Source organism: Xiphias gladius, chromosome 18 (genome assembly GCF_016859285.1).
Source record: "Xiphias gladius isolate SHS-SW01 ecotype Sanya breed wild chromosome 18, ASM1685928v1, whole genome shotgun sequence".
NCBI classification, from domain to species: Eukaryota; Metazoa; Chordata; class Actinopteri; order Istiophoriformes; family Xiphiidae; genus Xiphias; species Xiphias gladius.
In genome coordinates, this window is record NC_053417.1 from 13,777,633 (window position 1) to 13,798,780 (window position 21,148).

A 21,148-nucleotide genomic window follows, 5' to 3' on the forward strand; every position below is an offset into this window, starting at 1 on the left:
CTGCCTGTGGTGCCTACAACCAAGAGCATATACTGTTTCAGTACAGAAAAACATCTTTTACAACATCTTTCGTCACGGTAGTTTTGTGCTCCTGTATTGCACTGAAATGTCACAGGAATAAGCATCAGCCCAGTCTGTTCATTAATTCGCTCTTCAGAGAAACCTGATCTTTTATAGATGATACACAAAGGACAGCCTCAAGCTTTTTTGTGTAAAAGAAGAACAAGCCGAGAATAGAATATCGAGCGGCTCTCAGGATACGAGAGGGCCAGGTGAGGCCATAATGTAGAAGAAGCTGATGAGGACAAACATTGATCTAGGAAAAGATAACCTGATGACATGATCTGACAACTCTGCTGCTACAGTATCTCACCCTGTGAACAGGAGCAGCACTGAAAAAGTCTCAAACCCAGAGAAAACCACAAGGAAAGCAACACAAACTCACCAGATTTCACCAGATTATGTGCATTATCACGAGAGCTTGTTTCTTTAATGCCATTCTCATTTCATAAATTCATAAATTTGGGGAACTCAAAACTGACAAAAGTTCAAATAAAAACAGCAGAGGACAAGATATCCTGTCCCTTGTATGGTTCAGGGTCCAAAAAATGCTGGACCCTTCATTTCCCATGATACAACCACATGAATTTTTGTTAGATCCTCCCTGCCTGGTAAATATGTTTCCAACTCCACACAGGCTAAGTAGTGCTAACCATGAACTAGCATTTATGTGTAAAAATTATGAGTTTTTAAAGGAGTTCCCTTTAAAAGGGCAGTGGTGTAACTAATAAAATGAGTCCCAATTAATATCAGAAACTAACTACACTTCCACATGAATTCACCGGTGGATTGCCAGTGTTGAGTACTCCACCATCTCAGTATGCTCTGTGTCAGGGGCTCCCGCTGCTGTTTTGGGCATCCTCAGGTTTGCATACACCTCTGTGGGTTTCTGGTGAGCCCTGAAGTCCACTGTTGTGTAGACTACGCCCCCCATTTCCTGGGGGAGAAAAACTTTGTCAAGAGACAGTGTTGAAGAGGAAGTTTGAAGCATAAACATTCAGTCTGCTTTTAAAAACAGGTGACAATGAGTCACAGAGGCTTCATGTTCTCTTTTTCGCACCTACCGGGGCCTCTAGTTTCAGTGACTCACACAGAGTTTCTTCACATTTGTCTACAAAGTAATAAAACATCATGTTGGTTCCATTTACACATTTTTTAAAAAATGCAGAATTTTTTTTCAGAAACTGACCAGATCATGAGTTGGAGGAAGCTGCTTACCTGACTGTTTACGATTTGCCTTTACTCTGAAGCAAACAACACCAAAAACCGAGGTGATCAAAATCATCACTGTAATGGACACAGTGACAGCTAGGGGCAGGCCAAAACTCCAGGGGAGTCTGGAAACGAGATGGGACACAGAATTCAGATAAACCATTATTTCTCTTCGGTCAAACAGCATTATATATGGCCCGTGAACTACGAAAAATTAGTAATCTACAGAGATAATACCTGGGCCTGTTGCTGTGGTTCTGTGTCAAAAAAGGCCCAGTGGAGTCTGGGAGTGTTGTGGAGGTGCTGATATCTTTGATGGTTGTTGTCAGTGGAGGGTGAGACTGACTGTGGCGACTTGAGGCCTCTGCAAAATCTAAGAATATCACATAAACTTCCTAAATTCATGGCTAGAGTTAAAAATTGTATTTCTTCTTTCCAAACGACGGGGGGGGGCTACACTGAAACACTATTTTGTGAATTAACATTTATCTCACAAAGCTGCTATAATGCAGTTTTTGCTCAAGCATTATTGGACACACTAGAGGCTATTGCATAATACACATTTTAACATCACATTAATGAAATAGAATACTTACCTGAGACCTCGACATAGTAGTCATGGTAGATATGGCTTCCCAGCACAATACATCTGTAGTAGCCTCGATCCAAAGACCGCACATTTGATATTTTGAATTCAATCCAGCCGTCATTCTCAGTTTTTGTAACTCTTCCTTTCAGTATTTCACAGGTGTATCCTGTGCTATCCAGCAACTTGAAACAACCTCCTGGATAGAGTTTACAGCAGGACTTGTTGTGACTATTGTAAAATGAAGGGAAGTTGATTCTCAGCAAAATGTGGTCAGACTCCTCAGTCTTCTGCTGCCCTTTTAGATGAGGGATATCTGGAAAACAAACATTTCTGATCAGTATGTCGTTACAGGCATAGGAAAACATAAAAATGAAAAATTTGGTATATGTTTTTTCATCATACCTAATAAAAGAAGAAAGAAATAACAAAACTTCATCTTCAATGTAATGCTCACTGAGTACCCGCACTTTTACCCACTATTTTAGAGGATCTGAGGCTCCTCCTTGCCATGGAAAGAGGAAGATGTCACTTCATCAGCTGGAGAGAACAAACTGCCAGCCCTCTGAGCAGTGTGGTGGCCCACTCCTGATATATTTCATTTTCAACTTATTTTTGAAGTACATGTTAACTGTTTCCATAATGCTGATATACAGATAGTGGACAAAGGGACAGGAAAGAACATTTTTGAGGTTGTAGTGTGTAGTGTAGTTCATTTGCATTACATTGTTTATGTATTTCTGTTATTGCTTCAAATCCATATACCGTTCTCTTGCAAAAATGTTGCACATACTGCAATTTTCCATTTGACACATTGTGATGCAATATTACACCAAAAACTACACCTCACAAAGCTGTAGCAATTAATTTCTGAAAAAAAGGTGTAAGCAGCATGATTGCACTGGAATGAGTTTGTTTTAATGTCTGCTGCAATACTTTAGAATATAACAATATATTATAAATACCTTGCAGATATAAAAATCATTCAAGTAAGCTCTGAACATTTATGGACACATTAGAGAATATACACAAAGTTTACACAAAGTGATTTATTTGGTGTCAGCTTTCAGCTTATTAAACACTTCATATTCACCAAATCAAAACATATCCTCCATTATGGAACAGAAGACAAATGCAAAAGGTATGTACATTTTAATATTCAGTAAACACAAGTTCGTGGTGTTCTAACAATAAACATATCTTACAAATCAAAAATAAACACTCCCTATTCATTCACTCCATTTGAAAACTAAAGTGTTTAGATGCTCAGTATATTTTCTAAAACACGATATAAGCCACTGTAAGCGATTTGTTTTAATTTTCTTTGATAACATTGTCTTGCAAATCGAAGCAGTTGAGGCACATAAACAAAAATCATTTTTAATAGTTACAGACCAACTCTTAAATGCACAGCCCCTATGATTAAGTTAGAAGCAATGGGTGCAATAATCTGAATTTACAAAAAGCTGTCGATCTTATTAAACAGTGCAACTTCCCCCCAAGCAGATGATGCTGTGGAGGATATAACGCTTTAGTTCACAGCCAGCTGAATGCATAAATAAGTTGAGGTCACTGTACTTGTCAGCTCATAGTGGTTTGTATTGGTCCTGGTCGGCGCAGGTTTGTACCCCAGTAGCTTTAAACAGTCGTCTAGTCGTCTGTGAAGGTAATGACATCATAGTGGATGCCCTGCTGCTGCAGCTGCTCCAGCTGTTCAGGTGTAGCTTCAGTGTAGACTGTCTGGGTCTGTGCCATTGCTGCCTCTGCTACTGCTACAGGAACAGATATTATCGACTTAGTTTGATTTTGTTGTCGGGTGCTGTAGCTACTATTCATTTTCATAATGGGGATTTCATCGTTCATGTTAATGTTAGGCCCATAGTTAGCTAGACATTATGGATGAGATCATGAGCTGGTGGTCCAAAGAACAATATCTCTTATTTTGCCTGTTGTTTGTCGATTATCTATAAAAAGTGTATATCCACCATAAAGCATACAATACAGTTTAAGATTGATTTCCTGCATTTCAGTTACCATTCATTTGACTAAAGCTTGAAACTCACCTTGCAGAGACCTAAACTGTTTTAGCCTCATTGATGGTGCATTCAAGATTGGTAAATGGTAAATGGACTGCACTTATATAACACTTTTCTAGTCTTATCGACCACTCACTACACTACTGCCACATTCACCCATTCACACACACTCATAAAGCGCTCTTTTCTATACATACTGCGCTTTCCACACACACACACGCACACACACGCACGCACACACGCGCACGCACACACACACACACACACACACACACACACGCACACACACACACACACACACACACGCACACACACACACCAATGATACATTGGGGGCAACTTGGGTTTCAGTATCTTGCACAAGGACACCTGCCGACTGGAAGAGCCTGGGATCAAACCACTGACATTCCGGTTAGTGGATGACCCGCTCTACCTCCTGAGCCACAGCTGCACCATAATTGCTCCAATAATGATCAGCATTTTCAGAGTCAGCTGGAGCGAGCTTTAATTATAAGAGATTAACATCAGAATAGCTTATGAAGGAAATGCTGTTTGTCAGCTGACTCTCAATTTTGTGTGAGAGCGTCTTGAAGCATACCATCAAAATGGCCCTGCCCTCAACTGCACTAGGAGGCTGTAGTAACACATATTAGAGAAAAAAAGACTTGAGGAGTGACTTAAGAGTAAAATCTCTACAAACTTATTTTAATCTGGTAGTTTATAATTGTAAAGTAAAGATAGTTATATGCAGAACCATAGGCATGGTCTTACTTAATTTGGTAAGTATAAACAATCTAATAGTGTAGTGGAGGACTGACTATAAAACAAGTTAAGAGCCAACCTGTGACAGCAGAGTGGGCAGCAGCCTCCAGATCCTCAGGATTCACTGCCTGTTGCTCCGAGCTGACAGGCAGATACTGGATCTGAACACATAAAATACATGGAGCAGTTAACTTTTGTCAAAACAAAAAACTGTCACTGTAGAGCATTTTAGATGATCTGCCTCACCTGTTGCTCCTGCAGAAAGGTCCCATCACTCTCATACTGGATGATCTGTCCGTCTGGCATCTGAGGGACAGTTAGATAGATCAGTTATAGCAACACAGTATCACCTTCAAACACTGCATGTATCCATCATCAGTTGTGGTGACGTCGTATGAGCTGATATGCGGACCTGTATGTGGTTGCCGTCAGCTACTACCACATATTCCTGAGGGATCAAGTGCTGTACTCCATCCTGTGAGATGATATACTGGACCTGAAACAGGACATTAAACATGAGATGAAAGCTGAAAGACAAAAAAAGGGCTCTATTACAAATATATATATTTTGTCTTATATTCCATTATATTGATGTTTATTAAAACACCAAGTGGTAGAATCTACAAAAATGCTCTTACCTCAGTCACCTGGTTGTCTCCTGTCATCAGGTGCTGAACTGTCTGTCCATCTATTGTGGTTATCTGTTGAATGTATGTGCCCTCCTCCTGACAATGTACACATTAATGCAGTTAGTTATAAAATGCAGTGTGTCTATATACTGTACGCAAAAAGAACCTATTTAAGAGAATCATGTGAAGGTACAAGCATGTCAGGTAGCCCGTGAACGCTGGTACCTGGTCTGATAGCGTCTGTTCTTGAGCTACAATGATGTGCTCCTGTCCCAAAGCCTGCAACCGCTCTGGAGTAATCACAGACTGATGTGCCTGCAGGGCTGTTGTGTGCACACGCGTGCGGACGGAAACACACACACACACACACACACACACACACACACACACACACACACACACACACACACACACACACACACACACACACACACACACACACACACATCAACTTTGAGTTTTACTTTTGTGATTTTGTTTTATGTGACTGTGGCTTCCCCTTTCTAACTTAAAAATCAGTTACGAACCCTAATACATGGTATCATTAGTTTTATTTTTACTTTTTCAGCCCAAACCCAGCCTCAAGTCGTGTGTTGTGTTAAGTCATGTTCCTTACACTGCAGTGTGGCTAGGGCCTCCTCATCACTGTTGACTATGATGGTTTGCTGAGATGTGGCAGTACGGCTCTTGCGAGTAGGGTGGTCCTGATTGTGGAGACGCTCCATGTGAAACTTCAGATGGCCATTACGGTTAAACCTGAGATATTGGGCAAAAAAACCAAACAAAAAAAAACCATCAACATTAACAGCTGTTCATTACTACTTTGTGGTCTAATGTATGCTCACATTTTGCATAAGAATTTTTGATGTAAAATAAATACAAGTTTTGTGATGACTCAAGTTACTTCTGATCCCACCTTTGTCCACAAAGTTTGCAAGAAAAGGGTTTCTCATTGGTGTGGGTCATCATGTGTCGGCGCAGGTCTTTCTTGTTCTTGGAGGCAAAGCTGCAGTTGGGACACTTGTGGGGACGTAGATAGGAATGCAGCCCCATGTGAGTCTAAAACCAAACAGGGTATCATCACTGTTTGAAAAGTCAAGGTCCAAAGCGCAGAAATGCCTTTGAAATGACACCCCTTGAAATACATACAAATGCTTGTGAAATTACATATGAGGGTTGAGATGCCCCTTTGTTGTCTTTTACCCTATTAAAACTTAATTTGATGAGCTGTTAATTGTGCACGTGGCTGGCATTACTGTGCCCTGTGGAAAATTTTGGGTCAATTTTTGGCAGTCAATCACCTGTGCTTTTTTCAATGAAAAAAAAATTTTTTTTATGATCAAACAAGAAAACAGAGCCACTTGGATTGCTTTATGTCCTGCCACAATCGCCACAAAAAAGAACACATATGCTCATAGTACCAGTAGTCATCAAAAGTTTAATAAAAGGTTAAGAATTTTAAGTTTTATCTTTTATGCAGTTTTATGCAACAAGGCACACCAAATTATCTACTCCATATGGGGTAATAATGTAAGCATGAAGTTCCTACTATGTATTGTTCTGGAGTTATTGTGTTCAAATGAATGTGTCAACAGAGTCAAAGATGCCAGCATGAGGACAGAATGTCAACCCATGCCATGTACCATGGCGGTGAAACATAAAAAAGTTGAGAACAGAATTGAGGAAAGCTCTGCACATTTTTGAAAGACATAATATACCTTGACCTCAGGCCAGGAGGTGGAGGTGAAGTCACAGTCAGGACACTTGAACATATTGGGATCCAAGTGTGCCCTCTTGTGGTTTTCCATGTCAGAGCGTCCGTGGAAAGACTCCATGCAGATTCGGCAGGAAAACCTCTTTGTGCTGAGACTGGGAGAGCTCACTGCAGAGGGAGAGGCTGGAGCTTCACTGCTCAGCTAACAGAGAGAAAAACAAAACAAAGAATGACACAGTCAGAGAGAAGGGATACTGAAAAGTACATCTCTATAAGCCAAAAAATTAAGAGTTACAGCCGACAGTTACCTCCACTTGTTGCAATACACCATCAGGCAGCGCTGAAGTAAGATAGTACTTGTCACTCTTCATGCTCTCTGAGCCAGAGACCTCCAAAGGCTGAGTGGGACTGCTCTCACCATTACTGCAAAAAAGAGCAGTTTAATGACATTAGAGATTGTTGACATTATAAACATCAACAAAAAGTCAATCTACATTCAATCTCATTCTAAAAGTCATTTGACTATATTTCTCAGTGTAATAACATATGTTTAACCTGTATCCAGGACTATGGATTTCTTCAACGGCCTGGTCTATCACACTGAAGTCCCCTCCGCCTTCGTAGGCTTCAATAGCGATCTGGGTAAGCTCTCCTGTTTCAGAGGTGGCTGCCTCGTAGGCCTCTTGTAGCACCGTCTCACCATTCTCAGACACATGGAAGGTCATGACCTTTTGAGCCTGGCCCGGTGCTGCGGTCACTGTACTCCAAGTGCCTTTCTCCAAAGCTTTGCCCTCTGACTTCAGCACTGCCACCTGAGGAGCACAATCGGGACATATATTGCATATAATTGTCTCCCCTGGCTCCTTTTTATCCAACCTGAAAATTTTCCACAAGCAACAGCACAAACCTGTAAGGAGTTTCCAACTAATTCACGGGCATTGCTCATATTCAGCAACAGGTCCAGGGCATTCTGGGAGGATAGATCACTGGATTCAGCTGAGGAGTACATGTAGACAAAGTCAGCACGGTGACATACCACAACAAAAATATTCAAAAATGTCTCTTGTGGAATCGTCGCTGACCTTCTTCATAGATGATGGTGGTGTTTCCCAATGCATCCTGGGACACTGAGGCATTTTCCATCCCTTGCATGGCTTGCAGTGTTGCAGAATCTACTGCAACCTAATGAACGAAGGTGAAAAAACAGTTACAGTGTATTATCTCCCAATGCCACAAAATATAACACAAGCTAAAACTGAATCCCAATTGGACCTGAGATAAATAACAGAAAACCTCTAACAGACTCACAATAGTGTCCTGTAAGCCCTGTGTGTCGTCATGTTGTTGTTTGAGCTCCTCTATCTGCTGCAGGGTGAAGAAGGGCCTGCGTCGTCTCCTCACAGGGTCTTCAGGGTGAGCCACAGACCACTCTTCAAACGCCTCAGGATGGCGACACTGGACATGTAGACGCAGGTTCTTCCTGTGCTTGGTCATGAAGTGACACATCTCACAGGAGAAGGGCTTCTCCCCTGTAGAGATTTATAACACAAAATTAGTAGGTATCATACAGTGCTACATTCGTGAGCTGAAAATAAAAACATGTTCAGTTTAAATAAACTTTGTGAAAGTCCTTCTGCCGCACTTACCTGTGTGTTTGATGGCTAGATGGGAGACCAGGAACTCCTCTTTAGAAGTGGAGTATTTACAGTAGTCACACTTGAAGGGCCTGTCGTTAGTGTGGGACAGCTGATGGTTGAGCAGCAGTTTCTTGTTGTCACAGGTGTAGTCACAAAACTCACACTTGAACCTGGCACATGCACGTCAAAGAGTTATTAATTTTGATGCTCGTCATCACGCTAACATCAAACAAAATGAGTCATTCTACTGCAAATTAATAACTAAATCCATCTTTCTGAAACACAGATGGGTAAATGACAAAAGAAAAAGGTTGAAATAAAGTTTTCAGTACTGACTTGCTGTCTCCAAGACTCTGAATGTGGGTCAGTAGGTGCATTTTGAATGTGTACCGCTTTTTGAAGGATTTGCCACACTGCAAAGACAGAAAGGGATCATCACCAAGAGATTTGGAGAACTATTGAACTTTTCAAAAATATCTTTATCGAAAATCATCAATTGCTTGCCATGTTCAACAAATCTGTAAATTAGAATTAGATGCAAAAATGCATCAAACATTGTAAACTTGACAGAGAATGTCTGGAAATTCATTCAATTGATTGTCAGAGCGGAACATGTAACAACCTTTATCTTGTAGCTGCCACTTATCAAACACAGTGGCATGTCACTTGTAATTGTTGGTAACTACTTATAATATTTTTGTCTCAAACATTAGTGTTATATATATTTTTGAATTTTATAATCTATGTTTTCTGACCTTATCACACATGTGTGGTTTCTCAGAGCTGTGGGTTTTCATGTGCTGGGTCAATCTCTTTTGCATGGGGTAAACTCTGTGACATACAGGGCAGGGGAACTCTGACACCTTTGGTACCTGTGAGGATCAGCATGAAAGCCAAAAAGTTGACTAGTTAAGTCCACAAGACAGCAACAACCAGCCAAAACAGAAACAGACCATAGTAATCCTGCCACAAAATTAAGAATGCATTATATTATTATTAAACCATGAGTTTATAATATTTGGCATTTAACCATCATTGAAATATGGGAAACATGAAAACGTACCAACTCTGTCTTTCTTTTCCTGTGGGGAGGAAAAGAAAAAAAAAATCAGTAACAATATGTGAAAATCTGCAATGAATAATTAGTAACTTAACTTAGTGTTTATGTACGGTGTCTGAGTTACTTACTTCTCTTTGTTATGGACTGCTGAGTGGCGAATGACATCTTTCCTATAGACACTTGTGTAATCACACTCCTCACACTTGAATGGCTTGGTACCCTCATGATTGAACATGTGTTCCTGTAAAACAGCCCCCAGGACTTATAGGACACTGTGGAAACATGCATGTACACTGACGTTTACCTGAGCGTTCTGCAGTTTTACTGCAACTAACCTTGAGTGAGGACCAGCGCTTACAGCGATAGTTGCACTGGAGGCACTTAAAGAGCTCTGGGTCATTCCCCTCATGAGAGTCCACATGGAAGCGCAAATCTTCCTGAGTGAGGAAGCGTGAGCCGCAGATCCAGCAGTTGTGAGGTCTCAGGAGAGGTTTGAGGGATTTATAGTAACGACTGGAAATTAATGAAGTGAAAGTAGTAATTAGATGGTTGGGAAAGTTGTGTTATACAATATGCAACACAACTTTATTTAATAATCTAATACTTACTTTCGATTAATATACTTCCTATACTTCTTGCGAAGGAATCGCTTGGAGGGTCGGCCACGTTTCCTTTGGAAGAACTCCTCCTCTGGCTGTGTGTTGGATGAAGGGTCTTTGTTCTCCGAGTCCGACTGGCTTATTGTGGCCTCAGCAGTGTCTGCGTCGGTCACCACAGCAGGACCATTGCCTAACCCTGAAGAGCTTGCCTCTTCAGGTACGCTAGCATCAGCACTAACCCTGGGCTTCTTAGCAATACTTTCTGCTTCTGTAACAAACATATGAAAAAGAAGACTGAAAACACAGATATTTAAAGTGAAAGTTTTTGTACTGTAGGACCTCTGTGCAGCAATAGGCTAGTTTTTGTTTTGCTCTGTCAAAACTCAAAACCCACCTTTGCTGCTGTAGCCTTCTTCTAAAGAGCTGTACTTCCTCGGACGGCCAACCTTACGTCGAGGGCGGCCTTGAGAAGAGGAGGAAATAGGAGGAGCGGGCTTCTTCAGAATGGCAGGTGGTCTTCCTTTGCTATCCTCATCTGCTGGGTTGTAGTCACTATCCTCTGGGGATAAACAGAAGTGCGGGGGAAAGGGTAAGTGAATATGATTCTTATTCTGTGACTTATTAACTAACTTAGAAAAGTATACAGAAAATGTTTATGTTATCTGATTGGGGGTTCAGTGAAAATATTCCTGCCTGACCTTCAGGGTCATCGATAGCACCAGCATCCACAATATCATCCTCTTCTTCTTCTGCCTGATTGGGCTCAGCAGCCTTCATCTTTGCTGCCGTCCTCTCTTCAGCTTCCTGCCTCTCTGCCTGGCGACGGGCCAATGTCTCACTTTTAGGAGGCCGTCCGCGTTTACGCTTCTTTGGCACATCCCCTGAAAAACCAACATTTCACAAAGAAACAAAAATTAGACAACTTACAGGTGAAGTGATATATCACTGTGATCTCTAATCAGCTACCTTACCTGCAGGTTTGAAGTGTTTGTCTCTCATGTGGTTAATGAGTGTGTCTTTGGAAGCACTCTTGTATGGACACATCTTACACTTGAACTGCTGTACAATCACTACTTCCATCATCTCCTCCAGCTCAGCTAGGTTTGGCGGCCTGTCTCCAGAACCTTCTTCCACTGTTGATGTCTCCATCTCTCTGACAAGGCCAGCTTCATCCCGAGGCCCTTGGGAGCCCTGGGGCTCCTCTTGGCTGGGTGAGCACTGTTGGGTCAGCTCAGGCTCTGGATTGGAGGTATATGTCCCACTGCTGCTGATGTAGGGCCCAGACTGGCTCTCACTGCACTCCAGTGCCTCAGGGAGCCCGCCTGAACCTGCTGTGTCTGCCAGAGGGTGGTCTGATGAGGAGCTGTCATCAGCATAGAGAGAGGCCTCAGGGCCATTGCTGCTTTCCATGTAACAGGAGTGCTGGGGCTGCTGTCGGGAGTGCTGTGGCTGATCTGGATCCTGGCTCTGCTCGTCATCTTCATCATCGTCCCTAGCTTGGTACCGAGAACAACCCGGTTGCTCAGAGTCTGCGGCTGCAACACATTCTCCACCATACTCAGCCCCATACTGCCGACTTGTCTGGGACCGGTGGTCTGCACTGCTGTCAATGTAACTGCGTGAATGATGTGGCTGCTCTCCATCATCCACTGCACACTCCAGATACGCAGCGCTGCACTCCACCACATAGTGACCTCGGCTGGTCGGGTTTGAGTCAGCCCCACTGCATTCCACATATCCAGGAAGGTCCTGGTCACTGTTATCCCCACTGTAGTCGGGAAAGCCTGACTGGGAGCGTGTCTGGTCAGGTTCCTCGCCTGAACACTCCACATAGGAAGATGAAGACTCCCCTGTCTGGTCTGGACCATCTGCACTGCTGTCCATGTACTGGGAAGGGTGGGAGTGCTGGGGCTGGTCAGGCTGATTGCTGCTGTCCTCTGGGTAACCTGAGTGTCCAGGCTGATCGTCAGGCTGGTCAGGTTCTAGGTTGCCCTGCAGGTCCCCCTGGTCCAGACAGGTGGATGTGGGGCCTTCAGCGAGAGCTTCTATGGCTATACGATCGGACAGGGCCGAAGATGACATCTGAGCTACCATAGGAGCACCTATAGCAAACAAATACATAGTTTATTTAAAAGGATTCCTATATTTACATCCCCATTCTTACTTGTGGGTCATCAACTTAAGTGGATTTAAAATTACTTTCAAAAGTCAAAACTCACTTCAAAAAATGTTTTGCAAGGGGCCGAAGAATTAATGAGTTAGTAGTAACATTAACACACTTACCGTCATCTGGTCCTTGTAATATCAGATACTGGGTTGTTTCTGCACCCCCATCTTCTGCACTGGTCACAGATATGCAACCTATGAGAAAAGCAGTAGACTGGATCAGATATTTGCTACTTTACTGTACACTAATCAAAATTACACAGCCTTAAAGCCGCTCAGCCTAAGACATAACAGAGCACGGAGTCAAAGTGGAAATACCATTCATGATGTCAGGGCCGATGGTGGACTCTATGATTTTGTCAATGGCAGACCCCAGGTCTGACGAGGTAGAAGCAGTTGAGTCAGAAACCATCATGGCTCCTTCAGACACAGCGCTGGAGTGGACCAGCACTTGGGCTGACTCAGACACCAGCACTGACTGAGTCACTGTGGAGACGCTGGACACGCTGGTGGACTGGGCCACTGAGGAGGAGTCTGGGAGGTGGACTGATGAAACTCTGACATCTGTACTAGAGCTGGTTTCTGGGATGAACACCTTGACGGGGAGGGGCAAGAACATGATGCCGTTATCAAGAAACTTTTGGGACAAAATGTAACTGCCAATTTTTTTTGTTTGTTTGTTTGTTTTGTGCTGGCTTAATTGTATTTTCTTTCCCCACATATGTACAAAACTTACCACAAGTCCCTCTGAGCTCTGTCCCACATGGCAGTCAGACTCGGGGGCTTGTGCATGAGGGGCAGCAGCATCACTGCTGTCTGCGGACATGGCCTCTGATGACTCCATACCCATGCCGCTTTCAGACGGCTCCTCCATCCCAGAGGGGCCTGCATCACTGCTGCTCTCCACCTCATTCTCCTCCAAATCCATAACTATCCGCAAAAATGTAACATGAATTTAATACCAAATTTTAAGTGTGTGCCTTACTTAAAGCATGCCTTAAGTAGCATAACTGCAATTTCATTGTGCTGAAAATGAATACAACTGATGTCTAGTTCCTTGGTTGCTTGCCCTAGGACACCCCCGTTTGTCATTAGTGTCAAGAGTGTTTGCACAACTTAATATATGTTATGGTCCCAGCTAATTTGTCATCCGATAAACAGAAAAGTATAGAATGTCTTCTAAAACAAATTTTAAAAGCCTCGAGACTTGCAGATATCCTGGATGGAATAACAGAGGAAGTTTGACAAACTTTGTCAACTTTGATCAAGAAAAGATAAATAACACTGGAGAAGGTCACTTAAGTGGTCAAGGGACTTGCTATTTCTGAAGGCTATTGTGTATGTTGCCTATCTGTCAATACTTATGAAAGAAAGGCAACCAACTGGAAGTTAACTCTCGTTTTTGTGGTCGTTTCCCTGTTGTCAAGGTCACTTTGATTTTTGTGTTTCCTTATAGGGTCTTTTATGTTTCTTATGTTGTACCAATGATGGGTTTGTACGGATGTAAATTCCCTCATATCAGTGGAGTACATATGGAAACAAAGTTACTGTCCAAAGGTAGAAGGTAAAAAGTACATTCATTTTGTGTTTTGTGTTTTCTCTACCTCATCTAATGACTGTGAATGCAGGTCATTAGCTCTTGAGTATTTCATATTTGGCAGTTTTCCTATTTTGATTTCCATAAAGAATGTTAAGTTCGTTATCCATCGCTTAGTGGTAAGCGACAGTGTATATAACGGTGTTTATTTCGGGAAACGTAAGACACACAAGTCTGCACGGGTCAGCATTAATGCATGTCGTGTCTGCACACAATAACTAGCTGAATCAAGTGTTTTCCCCTTAAGGATGTTAACGTTGGTATGAATTAAATCTTGCCCCTTGTTATACTTGTAACATGACAACAGCTTTTGATATCGGTAAAGTTATTCAGAAACTTGATGCCAACGGGAACTAACGTTAGCTCCCGACGAACCAGCACAGCTAACGTTAGCTTTTAGCTGGCTGACCAGCTTTGTTTTCAGGTCACTATCGCGTTCTACGCGGCTGCAGAAACATATATAAAACATCTCCCACTCGTGATATAATAGTTGGAGGGGTTGAAGAGAATAACATATTTCAATGTAGAGCGTATCATTGATGTAGCCAAGTCGACATATGAATGTAAAAGCCTTCAGAACGACGTGTGGTAGCCGTTTTATACGGGCCTAGCTGCCCTTCACCCTGCCTGCTCCGCATCGCCATTTTACACCAGGCAGCCCCTTTTACACTCAGGCATTCTGAGAGCTCTACTGGGGACCTCGAGGGCCTCAGCTGCGGCAGACCGCCCAAATGCTCTCCCTGAAGAAAATGAAAATATTTTCCTTCTCCGACACGACAATCTCCACCCTTTTTTCTTACCTTATATTTTCGAGTAGAAAGGTATCCTTTAGTGCAGAGGCGCTAAACAGAACAGAAATTAGTAACCGATAATTGTTGCCTCATTCTAGTCGGGCGCCATGAGTATCTCCTTGCTTCCTGTCCGTGCAACCGGATCTTATTTAATATTTTTGTTGTAAAACTTACCCATTGTCTAATCAAACATTGATATGTTTACCAATTTTAACAATATGTATTTACCGATAATTTGGTCGTTACATGTTGCTCCAAAAATTTGGTAAATGAGATGTTTATAAACACTTCGTGGACTATTGTTTTTAGAGGAAGGCGCATTACGCAAATGGGTGCGGAGTGATATGCATCCGCTGGTCTCAAGAGACAGAGACAGAGGCAGTTTAAACTTATAATAATCTATACAACTAAAAATACATTGAATTACATTTCTATAGCACAGGCCGTGGTGTATAAATGTGTGTGTTTGTTCACAAAAAATTTGCAGTGTAAATTCGTTGCATGAATCACGTACCAATAACATACCGGCTGGATCTTATTGGCACTTAAATGTATGTAGAATAGAAAAACAACGGGGAACAAAGGAGTAACAAGTTGCCACTTTAAAGGAAAGAAGAAGGGTTTTTTTTTTTTTTTTTTTTTTTAAAAATACTTTTAAAAATATATATATATATTTAAATACTGGATATCTGTGGGGTACAGTACTGGGAAACAAAACTTTGGGAAAAAATGATGTTAACAACCTTGTTTTTCCTGTGTAATCAAAGAGTGAAAAGGGGAGAACAGCCACGTATATACACTCATTTGACACTTTTATTAGAACCATTTAGCTGAAACTAATGCAGTCTAACACAACAGTCCTGCAATAAATCTGACCTTCAAGAAGGTTATAATATTCAGAATATAATGTTCTTGAATTTGTGTCTTCTTCTTCATTGTAAGATTTGAAATAAAGGCAAGTTAAGAAATGGGTCTGTACTTTTTAAAATTTTTCAAGCAGGCAATGCTCGTCCAGCAACTCACAACAGGTACACAAGTGTGGCAATCAAACATTCCTATCTCAAATACTCAACTATGATAGACTTCTATTGTCATTCAACGGGGAAGAACTATAATAAAGTAATCTAATAATAAAAAATATGTAGGTGGATCAAACATGGTTAATCTTTAGTGAGGAACCTAGTAATTATCAATTTGTTTGATTACATACTTAGAATAAGGTATATGGGCTGTAATTTAATATGTGACTATTCTTCCCTTTTTATAACTTTAATTACACAGTAAGAATGAGGTTAACACCATTTTCCAAAACATTAGTTTTGTTTCCCAGTAGGCTACTGTACCCCATATAGTTACCCAGTATTTATGAAAAATATCAAATATGAAAATATTTACAAATATACTTAGAGCATAATTTATTCCTGCACAAATGTCCTGTTGTTACTCCGTCGTTCCCCACTGTCATGTTTTCTTCCCCCGTACCTACATTTATGTACCAGTGGGATCCAGTAAGAATTTTATTGGTACCTGATTTTTACAATGAAATTACAATGTAAATCGCTGCTATCGGAGTGTTGATTCAAATATTGAATAACAGACAGTGTGGGTATGAAAAAAAATCCAGTAGCTATCACACATTTTCGTGAATGAGTGAGACAGCTGACAGTTGTAGGTAGTTCTCATGGAATGTTTATTGCATTTAAAGTTAAAACTTAATTACAAAACATATCAGTCTCATAAATAATTTCAGTGAAGGAGACATGCATTGTCTTCCAGTGCAAGTAATGGGCTTTGAAGCCATTTTCAGAAATACACAAATACAATTATACAAAACAAATAAGCTTTAGGACACAAAAATAATATTAGATATTACTATAAATACCAAAAATAACCTAATACTGTTAAGAGTCTGAACCTGTCAGACATAAAGAAATTATTCAGCAAATCTGGAATATGATCCAGATAGCTTTTGAGAATATTATAAAATGTGGTTATTGTCTCAAATTGTAGGCCACCATAACATCATATCATATCAGTTCACAGGTTATCGGACAGAATTTGCCAACATCAATGATGGCCAATTATTTACATCCCAGATAGCGTACACATCATACAACAGGCACTGCACACAAATACTGCATCACATTCTCCCTGACATCCGATTTCAAGCTCATCCCTGTGCGTTCATCTCCTCAGTAGCGAGACCCTGAAGAATCTGAGCACCTGAGGAGGTCGTATTTCACATAGCCGACACGGTCCACCTGCCTGCGGGAATTCATACGCCAGTAGAAGCGGTCCCGGCAGAAGTAGATGTGACCTAAAGCATAAATATTGAAATAAAATCAATTGAATGCAAAATGTAGACTCTTATGCGAAACTTTCTACTGCTACTGTATTCGCTGATTTTGTTTATTGAGAGTAAATAAATATTTGAAATAGACAGATCTATTTACCTTTGTACAGGAATACATCATGAGCATCATTGGGGACGCCACCAAAGACGACATCTGTGTATCTGGGATACCCATTGTCGATTTTCTGGGCCTTCACATCAAGTCTGTGTTGATCAGACACAAAACCATACCAGAAAACATCTTTAAAAATAGCAGAAACAATCCGTCGTCCTCCACATTATTAAAGCACAGACTTTTTAATGTTGTAAAAATGCTTAATTCAATAGTAAGGTTGACTGAACAACCACAGTGGAGGCGGGGTATAACTGCCTTGTTAAAAGACCAAATAAGTCTGAAAGAAGAGCACACATGGTTGAATTTGAGCTGAAAATCTTCCAGCAGCAACATTCTTCCCAACCTGCTGCAGATTTCCAGGTTTAAATGTGTCAAAGGCACAATTTTAACTCACCTCCAGTACTCCTCCCCACTGAAGAGCAGCACTTTGCCTTTCCCCCTCTGCAGTGCTCCCTCTACCTTCTGAATGCTGTTGGGGAGGCCGAGCTTCTCTATGCTGCGGGGTCCCAGAACACTCTTCCCTGTGTACACCCAGAATCGGGTCCCTATAAGGAAAAAAAATTATACTATGAAGCTTGCCTGTACTTCTGGGTTATGTGTTAGCGGTCCCTTATACAACTGCACAAGTGTCTTTACCTGAGAAGAAGTACAATTTTTTGGTCAGAAGGTCCTCAAAAGCAGAGTCAATGACTGCTGGCAGAGCTGGCCACCTCTCAGAAATAGAAAATGGTCCATTGACTTTGTCACTCCGGCTGGACATCTTCCAGTAATGTCTGTTGATAAGCACATAGAATTAAAACATCAGCTCTGCTGGTTTCTGTTCATGTTGCCATTTTTACTTCTGTTACCACGAAGAAAAGATTTGCTCACCCATCCTTGAAGAAATGTAGTCCTCCCTCAATCACAGTGATGGTGTCGAATTTGGTCAGCTTGCAGGCATCTTTGGTTGGATCCACAGGTCGTGTGGTGGTAGTGGTGGTGGGTTCGGTGGGTTCAGGCTCATCTGTGGGGTCGGTCTCGTCAGGGTCAGGGTAGGGGGCAGTGGTGGTGCTGTCAGGCTGAGGGGGGGTGGGATCAGGGCCTGTTTTCGGTCCTGGAAAAAAAAAACAGTGATGGTTGAGAGAAATATAAATTGATATATTTTGATGTTTTTTTTGTTGTTTTAAGCAGCCCATCATGACCTTACCATAGAGATACTGAATGCCTTCAATGTCATCTCTGTGCAGGGAGAAGTCTTCCACATAGCTGTACATGGGGAACATGAGAGCCTCTCTAATGTTGGAGTGATCCAGGCCAAGGGCATGTCCAAACTCATGGGCTGCCACCAGGAACAGACTGTAACCTGGAACACATACAGTAAGGAATATTAATGAAGGACTAATGTAAATACATATCTATAGCATTTTACCCACTCTTCTCTCTGTGTCTAATTTTTATGTTACTCACCCTGATCAGGACAGAAGCCCCATTTCTTGTCTTCATCATAGTTGTCAGTGGTACTGCACCACAACTTGCCATCTCCTCGTCCCTCACTGGTGCAGGAGTCATACTCCTTACCCAGGAACACAAAGGGGAAGTGGCAGGACTCTCCCTCAGAATTGCCACCAATTACAGTGGTGTCTGGCCAAACAAAGACATAACAATCTCAGTAAGAAAAGATGCCATTGTGGCAGCACTGCAGAATGTTTATGTCATGTGGTTCATGTCACTCACCACGACTGGGACAGAATCCATATTTCTTGTCTTTGTCAAAGTTGTCTGTGGTGGCACACCAGCGGTAACCATCACTGCGGCCCTCTGTGGTACAGCTGTCATATTCGTTCCCCAGAAAAACAAAGGGGAATACACACTCAGCTCCGTTGGCGTTTCCTCCAAATGTGTACAGAACTGTCAGGATGAGAATTATGGGGAAGGATGAGCGGGTGAAGTGAGTCGGCATTTCACAAAAAGCAAATGTCCTCATCAAGGTGACCCCCAACCTAGGAATTCCCTATGTGAATAAACTGTCAGACTTACGTTCACTTGGGCAGAAGCCGTATTTCTTGTCTCTGCTGTAGTCAGCTGTGGTGGCGCACCATGGCAGGTCGTCTGAACGGCCATCAGTGGTACAGGTGGTGTAGGATTTGCCCTCAAAAGTGAAGGGGAAGTGGCACATGGCACCATCCGCATTCCCATAGAGAGTTTTCACAGCTTTGTTGACAGAATGACATGCATTAATTTAATGCAGTGTATAATATGAACGCCAGGGGGAGACAACTACATATGAATTGTCAATGGGGGAGTAGTATTTTTACACATGTACGGCTGATTACCTGGTCCTTTACCCAGGCTCCAGTACTCATCATCGTCAAAGTGGGCGTCTCCCTGCATACCCTCACCAGGGGGATAAGCATGGGCCAGAAGGCCATCCTTACCATCGAATGGGTATGGGTCTCCGTGGTCTGAATAGATATTTGAATTACACATCAATCTTTTTTCGATTTTAGTACAAAATGTGTTTAGTACAAAATTACAATTCAACTATGTGACATCAGTATATACAAAACGGATGACATGAACACCCTACAAGCACATACCAGTTTTTCCAAATGATATCATGATGTCAGCGGTTCCATCAAAGAGACGGGTAAAAGTCAGAGGGGTCACATCACTCCACACCTTGAAGGCTCTGGCAAAGGCGTCATCAATCAGAAAGCTCGCCATGTCTGGAGAATAGTTAAGGATCCTGCAGAGAAAAGCAGAACGACACTTTGCTTTCAGACTTATAAAGGACAATGTCAGAAATTATTCTTGGTGATCTCCATGGGAGACCTCTGGATACCCTTTGTATGTTGCCCCTTACATTGCAAAGCAAATTATGGAATTATAATGTCATCAACTCTAGTGGTAGATCCTTTCTCTCTACTCACCTATAGGTGACGTTGTTATGGTCCCACTTGAGGTCTCCGTCAAAGGTTTTGTAGTTGGCCACATCTGGAACCCCACATCGAGGCTGTTTCATGGCCTCCAGGGTGGACTTATCCAGCTCTCCAGTCTCCTCCAACCCCATCTGCCTCTGCATCCTCTTCAGCGCCTTGGAGGTGGACACCATAGACTGGAAGCCACTGCGATGCACTGTGTTTAGGTAGCCAAACTTCTTCAGATAAGTCTGAAGGAGAACATGACAAACCACATCAGTGAGTCCAGGTACATGTTTATATCATGTGAGGAGCAGGGTATAGTGGGTCCTTATGAAGTAAACTTTAGTTTGGAAAACAAATGAAATTCTGTCCTCATGTTTTTGTGACACCTGCTTTCACCGTAATACTCCGATTTAGCTTGAATTTATAAGAAAATATTTTTCTTTTAATTAACATTATAATAGGGATCTCTGTTCAGCTATTTATTCCCTGCACAGCTTGATTGTATTCTTGTTCGGGTATTTCAGTCTGTCAAGACAAAATCAACCATCTGCTACTCACTTCTGCCAGCTCTGTATCAGTCATGTTTTTGATGATGTCTCCTGAGAAGGTGACGGTGGTGGACTTCAGGGGACGGCTCCATCCATCCTGCATGCTTATCCCCAAAACTAAACACACAACTAAAGCACAGCATCTCATGATGAGATCTACTGTGGACTGCTGCAAAATATAACAACAAAAAAACAATCTACTAAGAGCCTTGCAGTGAACAAGTGCTCAGTTAGCCAAAAGAAATTTAAAAGCTTCTCCCCTGATGATCCACGGTGTTTGTCGTTCAGTGTTGGTTTTGCTCTTTGTTTTGACTGGTGCCTCCTGTTGTTGTCTCTCTGCTCTGTGCCCTTGGTTGGGGTTGTGGACCTTGTATTTATGC

The 21,148-nt window shown here is 42.0% G+C and overlaps 2 protein-coding genes across 2 annotated transcripts; both read right to left on the reverse strand.

Annotated features, from left to right (window-relative positions):
• Window positions 1–2,918: 2,918 nt before the first annotated feature.
• LOC120804237 (zinc finger protein 335-like) lies at window positions 2,919–14,969 on the reverse strand. Its single transcript, XM_040153563.1, has 28 exons — window positions 14,859–14,969; window positions 13,198–13,391; window positions 12,780–13,056; window positions 12,579–12,656; window positions 11,267–12,397; window positions 10,994–11,176; window positions 10,690–10,854; window positions 10,305–10,563; window positions 10,032–10,209; window positions 9,825–9,937; window positions 9,700–9,718; window positions 9,392–9,508; window positions 8,973–9,049; window positions 8,646–8,806; window positions 8,308–8,528; window positions 8,082–8,181; window positions 7,907–7,995; window positions 7,555–7,811; window positions 7,308–7,422; window positions 7,004–7,201; window positions 6,202–6,344; window positions 5,902–6,041; window positions 5,511–5,608; window positions 5,295–5,381; window positions 5,069–5,152; window positions 4,903–4,962; window positions 4,736–4,817; window positions 2,919–3,630 (listed from the first exon to the last, which is right to left on the reverse strand). Exons 2-28 carry the CDS (start codon window positions 13,387–13,389, stop codon window positions 3,509–3,511), a joined length of 4,746 nt encoding a protein of 1,581 aa, XP_040009497.1. The 5' UTR covers window positions 13,390–13,391; window positions 14,859–14,969; the 3' UTR covers window positions 2,919–3,508.
• A 1,518-nt stretch (window positions 14,970–16,487) lies between these two features.
• Window positions 16,488–20,916, reverse strand: mmp9 (matrix metallopeptidase 9). The gene is made up of 13 exons (XM_040153738.1): window positions 20,779–20,916; window positions 20,227–20,465; window positions 19,894–20,042; window positions 19,630–19,758; window positions 19,334–19,507; window positions 19,031–19,204; window positions 18,764–18,937; window positions 18,504–18,659; window positions 18,188–18,410; window positions 17,954–18,090; window positions 17,712–17,862; window positions 17,303–17,406; window positions 16,488–17,166 (listed from the first exon to the last, which is right to left on the reverse strand). The coding sequence occupies exons 1-13, from the start codon at window positions 20,914–20,916 to the stop codon at window positions 17,042–17,044; spliced, it is 2,073 nt and encodes a 690-aa protein (XP_040009672.1). The 3' UTR covers window positions 16,488–17,041.
• Window positions 20,917–21,148: the final 232 nt, after the last annotated feature.

Bases quoted from the DNA above. Each gene is read 5' to 3' on its own strand.
- mmp9 (XM_040153738.1), bottom strand. From the start codon at position 20,916: ATGAGATGCTGTGCTTTAGTTGTGTGTTTAGTTTTGGGGATAAGCATG. The intron at 20,466-20,778 runs GTGAGTAGCAGA...GTTCTCCTTCAG, and splicing joins CTGATACAGAGCTGGCAGAA to ACTTATCTGAAGAAGTTTGG. The intron at 19,759-19,893 runs GTATGTGCTTGT...ATATCTATTCAG, and splicing joins GATATCATTTGGAAAAACTG to ACCACGGAGACCCATACCCA.
- LOC120804237 (XM_040153563.1), bottom strand. From the start codon at position 13,389: ATGGATTTGGAGGAGAATGAGGTGGAGAGCAGCAGTGATGCAGGCCCC. The intron at 10,855-10,993 runs GTCAGGCAGGAA...GTTTATCCCCAG, and splicing joins TGCTATCGATGACCCTGAAG to AGGATAGTGACTACAACCCA. The intron at 9,938-10,031 runs GTTAGTTGCAGT...GCTGTTTTACAG, and splicing joins AGCGCTGGTCCTCACTCAAG to GAACACATGTTCAATCATGA.